At 50.1% G+C, this 10,248-nt stretch overlaps 1 protein-coding gene across 3 annotated transcripts in view; it reads right to left on the bottom strand.

Moving 5' to 3' along the window:
• Nucleotides 1-714: 714 nt before the first annotated feature.
• Nucleotides 715-10,248, bottom strand: part of LOC121023781 (solute carrier family 22 member 20) — a 27,384-nt gene continuing 17,850 nt past the window's right edge. For 2 of the 3 annotated variants that reach the window (XM_040465881.1, XM_040465880.1), the window contains exons 7-10: nt 9,880-10,094; nt 9,585-9,693; nt 9,188-9,391; nt 715-1,277 (exon numbers count right to left, since the gene is read on the bottom strand). In XM_040465881.1, the coding sequence (XP_040321815.1) occupies nt 1,181-1,277; nt 9,188-9,391; nt 9,585-9,693; nt 9,880-10,094 (625 nt within the window). In that variant the 3' untranslated portion in view covers nt 715-1,180. Of the gene's footprint in view, nt 1,278-9,187; nt 9,392-9,584; nt 9,694-9,879; nt 10,095-10,248 lie in introns of those variants that run through there. The other variant, XM_040465882.1, reaches the window with a different exon arrangement.

Here is a 10,248-nt window from a genome sequence, read left to right as displayed (position 1 = left end):
CTTAAAGTATGATCAGGCACAGAAACCTTCCACCTTTCAAATTTACTGAGCTGTTGAGGGCTGTGGGTTGAGAAGAACTCAAATAGGAAAACCCACGTGGAGGATCGTTGAATGAGAGGTTCACTCTCTATGGGAGGGACTGAGGAGTCGGTACCTCGAGGCTGATACCTTGGGACAGCTTTTGGGATTCTCATTCAAGCTCCCTTCCAAGGGCTAAGCTGCTGAAAGATGACCTTGGCAAAATGGCAGGTTGCAGTGGTTCCTGCCCACACTGTGATATTCTTACTTTCCCCCCCAGATTGTGCTTTTCCCTGGGCTTAAGGGGATGGGACACTGATCTCGTCGATTCCCTGGCCGCTCCAGGAAGAAGGGATTAGACAAGGAAGTTTGCCTAAGACTACGAAATGAGCCAGGACTTGAATCCCTGGTGTAAATCTAATCTGAATTCCAGTGAAGGTCAAGGTCAGGGAGGCAGGCACAAGGTCAGAGGGATGCCGTCCCACACCAGGGATTTGTCTCTCTGCAAGACTTGTGGAGAAGCAAACCACATCCCATTTCTGCAAGGTGGTGCTTCGAGGAATGCAGCTGAGGGCTAGAGATCTCTCTGTCTCCCAAGTCTGGTTTCACCGCTTATTCACCAACTGCTTATTAAGCACGTAAAGCACGTACCACGTGCAAGTCCCACATTTGCTAGTTGAAAAGGTAAGTCACAGACACAGGGGAAGAGAGCTTTAATTGCATATGCGGCCAGAAAGAGGGAAGGCCCCATGAGTGGGGCAGAATGGGTTCTCAAGAACAAGCCGGGTGGGGCTGTTCCAGGGACAACCAGGGGCAGAAATGTCAGCCACCCTAACGCTGCCAAGACGGTGTTTTGAGGCGGGATAAGAATGAACAGAGGTCTTAAGGGGGCGGATTCAAGGACGGAAGGGAACACAGCTCCTCCTTTGGTGCCTGGGCCTATTTCTCTTGACTTTCTGCATGTTTGGGACGCCAGTTGGCTGCCGCTGGCCGGTTTTCTTCCAGTCGCCACAGCTCTGGTTTGTAGGCAGCTCTTTGGCACGGACTCGCCGGGCCACCACGGTCCTTGGCCAACCTCACCCCTGATCATTGTCAGGAAAAGCCCCAGCGGTGTCTAAACACCAAAGAAGGTGCAGCCAGCAAGCTCCAGGCTCTTGGCAGCTTAGATGGTTTCTTTGAGGGGAGAAGCTCCCAGCTGCCGGAGAGAAATTTCTTCCGTCTTCTCTTCTGCATCCTCCTTGCGAAGACCTTGTCGGACTCTGTTGAAATGAAAAGGCAAATGGAAAAATGAGACGGAGAGGCAGAAAAGAAGGGGTGAGAAGCAGACGGTGTGTGCACAGCATTCATGGGTGTGTTTGTGCTACGCGCAAGGCATGCGTCGCTGCTGTCCCCAGGAAGGTGGGGGCCGCAGCAGCCCTCCCTCTAGTTCTCACGGGGCACCTCAGGGAAAGAGCGCAAGGTCAAAGAGTTTTCCAGTGAGGACGTGCCAAGGTCACCCAACTGGTGAATGGGGCACGAGGCTCAACGAACTCGTAGGTGCCGGGCTTGGCTCCCTGCGGACCAGGCGCTCCGGCAGAGACCCTGGGGGAGTGGGCACTACCAAGGCCCTTCTCCCCCAACCCAGGTAGAGAGTCAGCCAGCCCTGGAGGCAGGGAGGAGAGTGAGGGGAGGGGAGATGGCAGGGAGGTCACCAGGAAAGCCTCCAAGTCCGAGAGCTGCCCCTTGGGGCTTTCTGCTTGACCGGCTGAAGTTTTGTCCTTTTCTTTTATCCGTGTTTCTTTGAAAGGATCTGTGTCTGGGGCGCCTGGGTGGCTCCGTCGGTTACGTGTCCGACTTTGGTTCAGGTCATGATCTCACGGCTCGTGAGTTCGAGCCCCGTGTCTGGCTCCGGGCTGACAGCTGGGAGCCTGGAGCCCACTCTGGATTCTCTGTCTCCCTCTCTCTCTGCCCCTCCCCTGCTCATGCTTTCTCTCTCTCTCTCTCTCTCTCTCTCTCAAAAGAAATATGAAAAAAATGTTTTATCAGTGTTTTTATCCTTACCTCGTAACTCTTTTATTTCTAATCTCTTAGTTCAATCGTTTAAGCCATTTTTGCGTGTGATTATTGCTTCGATAATCACAAAGAAACACTTTTCTTCTCGCTTTGCTGTCCTCCATGTGTCTTTTCTGCACTTGAAGCCTTTCCTGACTCTGCCCCCTCGGTCCATCCAGCTTATCTGTTGTATCTGTTGTGTGCCTGCGGGGGCTGACGGACGGCCCTTATGTCTCGCCTGCCAGTTTCTCCCCAGTTCTGGCGACAGATTCCCCATCCCTTTCAAAGATAACTCCGAGAAACCCAGAGGCACACATTCTCCAGATCCAACTGCTACAATGGTTAGGCTTGCTCAATATCACTTTTAAAAGTCATCTTATGAGCAAAGATGACCAGAGGCAGCCTGTTGTGTGACCTGAAGTCCATGGTCTTCTTTCTTTTTTTAATGTCTGAAATACAATACAGTCAGCGTTAAGAACATGCCGGGGTCAGCCATGCAACTGGTGTTCACCATGGAGGAGAGGGCGGCAGGAGGTCCCAGCTAACCAATGGCCTGGGCTTTGGCCTTGGTGGAGCGCCAGACCTCTTGCTGCAAGGCTGAGAGCCCATCCCCCACCCCTCCCCTCTCTAAGCTCCCAGTACCAATGGGAGAGGCTCCATGGAAGGTCACTGATTGGATCCTTGGTACTTTGTCCAGGCCCTGCTGCCTATCATCTGGGTCTTTCCAAGATCATGGCAGGCTTTAAGGAGCGTCAGACCCTTCCTTAGCTTCTAGGCCCCCAGAGGGGCTACCCTGTGTCTGGGAAACGACTTAACTGAATGCTTATAAATGCTTTCCTTGTGTGCCTCTCCCCCTTAATTACCAAAGAAAACCTGCTCAATGTAGACAATTTGAAGATAATTTTTATGTCGAAAAAATTTTTTTAAGTTTTATTTATTTAAGTAGTCTCTGCACTCAACTTGGGGCTCAAACTCAGTCCCCCAAGACTGAGTTGCATGCTTTTCTGACTGAGCCAACCAGACACCTGGAGATAATTTTTAAAATGTAAACCAGCTAGGAAAAAAAATTAAACGTCACTCATACTTTGAGGCAACCACTGTCACCATTTCAACCTATTTCTTTCTCTCTTTTGAGCCCCTATTTCTTTTTTGTTGTTGTTTTGTTTCTTTTTTGTTGTTTAGTTTTGTTTCTTTATTTAAGTCATCTCCACACCCAGCGTGGGGCTCAAACTCATGACCTTGAGATCAAGAGTCACATGCTCTACCCACTCAGCCAGCCAGGCACCCCTCGAGTCTCTATTTCCGGACATAATTAAGAAACTATCATAATTATTTTAATATACTATTTAACCTTATATTGTAAATATTCCCATGCCCTTAAAAACTCTTCACCAACATAACTTTTAATTATTGCACAATATATCATAATCTATTTAAATTGTTGGAGATCTGGAGAGTTGACATGTTTTTCCTGATACATCAAGCATGGTGATGAATAGCCTTGTAAATAAACATTTACGTCACATACAATGGCCACATTTCAGCTTATTTCTTCAGGGCAGAATCCTGGAAATGTCATTGCTGCTTAGAAGAATATGAAAAATTTTCCATCTCATGAACAGCAATGCCAAAGAAACTTCCAGAAAAGTTGCAGGACTTTCCTCCTTCCTGTCCCTACGTCTTAATTGACTACTACTATGTTTCCATTTTTTTTTTCCTTATTGGGTATTTTAAAATGACCTCTCCCCTGTTTTAATTTGCATTTCTTTCATTATGACTGACCTCAATACCTCTCTTCTGTTTATTTTCAATCAGTATTTCCTTCTTTGTGAATGTGATAGTCTTACTTAAAAGGGTTTTTTGAACAGGGTTATGAGTCAACTGTTCCCTTGCTATGTCGCCTCAAAAATCTGGGGCATAAGTCCAACTGGGTCACAGAGGTTGACCCAACCCCACACCAGGCATTTAGGCCATTCTGAAGAAACACTATCTATCTAGTCTTGTGATTCATGAAGGATCTGGCAACTTACATAGAAATAATTTATTTACAAGTGGGTTTTCGTCAGCCTGTGAAGTGGAGGAAGTTCCCTTCCATTGTTACTCCGGGAACCAGCATTAGAAGGTATGTTACAGGGAATCCCTCTCAGCTTGCGGCCATCTTGGAGATGGGTAACTTGAACCTTGGACAAGCCATTTTCTTCTCTTAATCCTCGACACCCAAGGCCTGTGACCAGCACTCGTAATTAGTTGATGAGATTAGAAATTGAGGAAAACGAAATTGGCTGAGGAGTTCTTGAATTCTTATTGTCTCAAATATCAAAAACTCCACTCGACTGACTCGTGAGAGAGGCTCTCTCTTGTCTCTGGTTCCCCAGCATCACTATTTCCTACCAAACTAGAACAAGGTGAGTCGTTTCTGTCTCATATTTGGTTGGAAGGGAATTGCCAAGAAGAGCTCCTTACAGGTTCCTGAAGAAGCCCATGGACCAGAACACTCGGGAACCTTGCAGAGACATACTGAATGTGGATGTAATTATAAGCCCCTCAGAGGTTCTAAAAATCTTAACTACAAGGAGTCCTACGGCTGACGGAACAGGCTATCATTGTCTATGAATCTTCGAGGGGGAGATATTGCCCCCAGGGGGCAACAAGTGGTTCTTGGTACAGGGGAGGGGACAAAAAATCTGAGATATTACAATGGCTTGTGGTCTTCCAAAGGGTCACGGTTCGTGAATAGATACACAGTATATCTGTGGCATTAAAATGTTATTGGGAGGGAGGGGGTGTGATTAGGGAAAAAAATGTATATACAAAAAGGTCTCTGCAGTGGGGGTGGGGGTGATAATGTAGAAAGGTCTAAATTCCTAAACCCAAGGCCCCATTTAGGCTGAGATTTACTAATGCAAAGGAGACAGAAAGGGTTTTTAAAAATCAGATCACATCAATCCCTTCCTCCAAGTCCTGCGGTCGTTTCTCTACTGATTTAAAAGCCTAAATTCTCGGGGCGCCTGGGTGGCGCAGTCGGTTAAGCGTCCGACTTCAACCAGGTCACGATCTCGCGGTCTGTGAGTTCAAGCCCCGCGTCGGGCTCTGGGCTGACGGCTCGGAGCCTGGAGCCTGTTTCCGATTCTGTGTCTCCCTCTCTCTCTGCCCCTCCCCCGTTCATGCTCTGTCTCTCTCTGTCCCAAAAATAAATAAACGTTGAAAAAAAAAAAAAGCCTAAATTCTCAGTCATCTCTACGGCTGCCCCTGCCCCTCTCCAGGCTGGCCTTTCAGGTTCATCACTCAGCTCCTCCCAGCTCTCTGGGACTTCAAGGAGCTTTCACTGGGTGTTCCCTTTTTCAGGAACACACGCCCTCCCTTCTCAACCTGGCTCATTCCGTCTCTCTCAAGTCTAGGGGCATCCCCAACCACTCAATTATTCTCTCTTTAAAAAAAAAATTTTTTTTTTAACATTTATGTTATTTTTGAGACAGAGAGACAGAGCGTGAGCGGGGGAGGGGCAGAGAGAGGGGGAGACACAGAATCGGAAACAGGCTCTGGGCTCCGAGCCGTCAGCACAGAGCCCGATGCGGGGCTCGAACCCACAGACGGCGAGATCATGACCTGGGCTGAAGTCGGACGCTCAACCGACTGAGCCACCCAGGCGCCCCTTGTGTGCGAAAGTTTATATGAAATGCAAATAGACTTTGAGTGCAGCTAGTCTGCCTTTTGGCACGGTTACACTCGCTCAAGGGAAAGATAGAGGGATGTGAGGTTGGAGGAGCGGGGAGGCCGAGGGGATTGTCCTTTATCTATTTAGGAGAACAACAACCTGTGCCATCGAGAATATATGGAAAACTTTTTTCCCTTCCCCTCCTGAACAATTCAGTCTTCAAGCCATTATGTGGGAAAGGAGTTAAATATGAGAAGGGAGAAACTGGCGGTGGGGGGTGTCAGATTGAGGTTGGAGGTAATAGTGTGAGCTCATCGTTTTCAGTATGATCTCTGGATATAGAAAAACAGATATACAGGTGTGTGATCTATATGTATATTCATATATTCGCCGCTTCTGTTCCCTGAGAGGGCTTGAGAGTAGAAAACCCCCAATAACGGTGAGCCCCTCTCACCTGGATCTTGGCTTCTAAATACCATTCTCTATTAAATGAACCAGGACGCTCAGAGAAATGGCCACTCCCAGGAGAGCTACAGGGAAGTGATGAGCCTAGATTATCTGGTTGTGCCAGAAAACAGGGACGTGCTTAAAGAATTTTAAGGGGGGGCGCCTGGGTGGCGCAGTCGGTTAAGCATCCGACTTCAGCCAGGTCACGATCTTCCGGTCCGGGAGTTCGAGCCCCGGGTCGGGCTCTGGGCTGATGGCTCAGAGCCTGGAGCCTGTGTCCAGAGACAGTGTCTGGAGACACAGAGCCGATTCTGTGTCTCCCTCTCTCTCTGCCCCTCCCCCGTTCATGCTCTGTCTCTCTCTGTCCCAAAAATAATTAAATGTTGAAAAAAAAAAAAAAAGAATTTTAAGGGAACACAGAAGTCAAAGGGGTCCTACTGGTCAAATTTGGAACAAATTGAGCAAAGTAAACAGGGTATAGGGGCCCCTGGCTGGCTCAGTCGGTTAAGCATCCGACTTCGGCTCAGGTCATGATCTCGCCGTTTGTGGGTTCGAGCCCCACATTGGGTTCTGTGCTGATAGCTCAGAGACTGGAGCCTGTTTCAGATTCTGTCTCCCTCTCTCTCTGTCCGTCCCCCACCTCAGCTTTGTCTCTTTCTCTCTCTCTCTCAAAAATAAATAAATGTTAAAAAAAAAAAAAAAAAAAAAAGAAGTCCAGAGTCGGACACTTAACTGACTGAGCCACCCAGGTGCCCCAAGAACATCCTTGTTCTAAGGAAATACACACGCGAGTCTTTGGGAGAGATGTCTCAATGACTTTCTCTCCTGTGATTCGGACAAAAAGTTCCTTGTCTAGCAAAGCAACATTGGTCGAGCTTAAGAGAGCTCCCTGCCTTTTTGGAGGTCACTTAGTTTTCCACACTCCTGGCAGGACCAGCTAGGTCGGATCCAGTCAGCAAACTGTTGTGGGAAAAATGGCCTTGTTATCAACTTTTATAAAAATTAGAATTATTTTTAGTAGATGGCCTCCATTATTTTTTAGTTGTTGGTTCATATCCATAACAACCTACGGTAGTTTTAGAATAAATGTTCCTGGCAGGATCAAAGGAAGGGGTGTCACCCCAGCTAGAATTTCATTTGGCATTGGTGGGATTTCTCTATAGCCAGGGAAGGCAAAATGTGATCTTAAACATGGCCGGGATCAGAACCATCGCAGTAACATCAGGGGAGGGCACTTCTCCGGCTGCATTTTCATGTACTTGGGTCCCTCAGGCAACATCTCAGAATACCCGCAAACACGCTCTGGCTTGGGTTCCCGACAAATATTTACCCAGCATCTGGGGCGTCTGGACCTATATCTGTAGTGTGGGTGGGAATTAAACAGGTAGAGAGCATGGGGAGGAACGTTCCAGACAGAGAGAACAGCCTCGGTGGCGTCAGGGGCCAGATCCTGGGAGCCTTGTAAGAGGTCAGATTTTTTTTTTTTTTTTAAGATTTCAGATTTTTAAAAAATGTTTTTATTATTTATTTTTGAGAGCGAGAGAGCTCCAGTGGGAGAGAGGCAGAGAGAGGGGGGGACAGAGGATCCAAAGCGGGCTCCGTGCTAACAGCAGCCAGCCTGACATGGGGCTTGAACCCACAAAGCATGAGATCATGACCTGAGCCAAAGTCGGACCCTCAACCAACCGGGCCACCCAGGTACCCCGAGATTTCAGATTTTACCTTTAATGTAAAAAGGTGCCAGTGAAGGGTTCCAAGGAGGAATGGTGTGTTTCTTTACATGGCAAGCCTTTTGCACTAGTTGCCGTATGAAGAATAAAGTGGAGGGGCACCTGGGTGGCTCGGTTGGTTAAGCGTCTGACTCTTGGTTTCGGCTCAGGTCATGATCTCACGGTTTCGTAGATTTGAGCCCCTCGTGGGGCCCTGCACTGACAGCACAGAGCCTGCTTGGGATTCTCTCTCTCTCTCTCTCTCTCTTCCTCTCTCTCTACCTTGCTCATGCTGTCTCTGTCTCTCTCGAAATAAGCTTAAAAAAAAAAAAAGTGGAAGGGACAGGGGAGGCTATGAGGCTTGTATAGTTATCTAGACCAGGAGGGGGATGGTCACAGGGGTGACAGAGATGGACAGGTTCTAAAGACATTTTGGAGGCAGAATTGCAGGACTTGCCAAAGCATATGTCCTTGTCCTTGATCTATGTGAGTCCAGCCCTAGGCCATGGCTCAGGTTAGATGTAGGATGCTCATGGGGGATTATTATTATTTTTTTTTTAATGTTTATTTATTTTTGAGAATGAGAGACACAGAGCGGGAGCGGGAGAAGGTCAGAGAGAGACGGAGACACAGAATCCGAAGCAGCCTCCAGGCTCTGAGCCGTCAGCACAGAGCCTGATGTGGGGCTCAAACTCACGGACCGCGAGATCATGACCTGAGCCGAAGTCGGGGGCTTAACCGACTGAGCCACCCAGGTGCCCCCACCCCGGCACTTTTAGAAACATCGTCAAACACATTGTCACCTTACTCGGTGACCTCTCTAAGGAGATCATTAGAGACATTTCATCTGGTGCCAACTGTTGAGAAAAGTTTCACTTTCCCCAGAGAACTGGTATCACTTTGTCTCTCTGACAGTAGGACAAAAGTCATTAACGGGCTCTCCCTTTCTGTTGCCAGGAATCTCTGAGCCAAATTTGAAGGCCACCACGGCAGCCACACGGGCCTGTCTTTGAGTCAGGATGTGATACCTCCCCTCCCCACAAACTGCCATTCCTGCTTCTCTGCCCCGCTTTACTTCAGCTCACGTGCCTGCTTTGCCTGGTCCACGGTTTATTCTGGGCTCTGTTTTGACACTGGTTGCCGGCTCTGTCCTTGTTGGACGCTAAGCCGAGATCCCACACACAAGCGTAGGCGCGGCCTACACGAGTCTCCCAGTACGGCCCCACTCGCCATGACATTGTAGCAGCCGCAGGAGGACACTCGTTGCCCCGGGTTGTGTCACGGGGGACCTGGGCCTGTCTGGCCACCGTGCCCAGAGGCTCCTCACCTCCTCTCCATGGCCTCGATGGTCTCCACCAGGGGCGCGTTGCGGGTCTCAGCCAGGAAGCAGACAGCCAGGCCGGCCAGGATCGAGGTGGCCCCGAAGCCCAAGGGCGGCAGGATGGTGCTGAACTCCCCAAGCGTGGTGACCAGGGGTGCAGTCAGACCCCCAAAGCGGGCACTGACCGAAGCAAAGCCCATCCCCATCTGCCTAGAAAGTGTGGACGGTCAGTGGCCATGGCCCAGACCTCCCAGAGGGCTGGGAGTGCCAGGGCCTGGGTGCCAGGGGGCCGAGCAGAGAGGAGAGGGGGTCCTGCTTCAGCAAGCCCAGCAGGTGTCGACCTGGAGCTCCCGGGCCTTCCAGGTTGGGGCAGGTGCTGCTCGGCTTCTCCCCACGCACCCACCTGATCTCTGTGGGGTACAGCTCGCCCGTGAACAGGTACACACAGATGAAGGAACTGGCCAGGCAGCCTTTGCCGAGTGCCGCCTGGGCCACGCGCAAGGCCTGCATGTCTGTAGAGGGGGGAGGCAGAGCAGAGGGTTGGGGGTGCTCGGAGCCCCAGACGGGATCAGGGAGGCAGAGGGGTAGTGGTGGGAGCAGGGCGCTCAGGAGGGGCTGGGGCATGGAGAGGAGGCAGAGGGTGAGGCTTGGAGCCTGGAAAGGGGGAAGGGAGGCCGGGAAGGTGAGGGATGGCTCACCTTCTGGCACAAACATGTTCGCGATCACCATGAACCCCGCCAGGAGGAGGAAGGAAGCCACTGTGGCCCGGCGGCCCACGTAAATCATGGTGGTGGTGGCTACCAGCATGGCCGGGATGTCTAAGACCCCAAACAGGACCTGGACCAGGTATACGCTGAGTCCAAACTTCTGCAGGTCTATGGCCAGCCCGTAGTAAGCCAGGGAGTTGGAGAACCTGGAAGAGGCAGCAGAATGGTCCTGCTCCAGCCCGGGGTTCACTGTTCTGGACCCGGGGGGACAGCACACGGGATGAAAGACACAGGACTCCTCTCTCGGGGGAATATCACCCGCCTTCCCATTCCCCGCCACCAAATCCAAGTCTCTGACTT

This window comes from Herpailurus yagouaroundi, unplaced genomic scaffold, assembly GCF_014898765.1.
Source record: "Herpailurus yagouaroundi ecotype Mexico unplaced genomic scaffold, PumYag 569, whole genome shotgun sequence".
Lineage (NCBI taxonomy): Eukaryota > Metazoa > Chordata > Mammalia > Carnivora > Felidae > Herpailurus > Herpailurus yagouaroundi.
The sequence above is the reverse complement of the archived record's forward strand: the minus strand, read 5'-3'. Positions and strand labels throughout refer to the sequence as shown.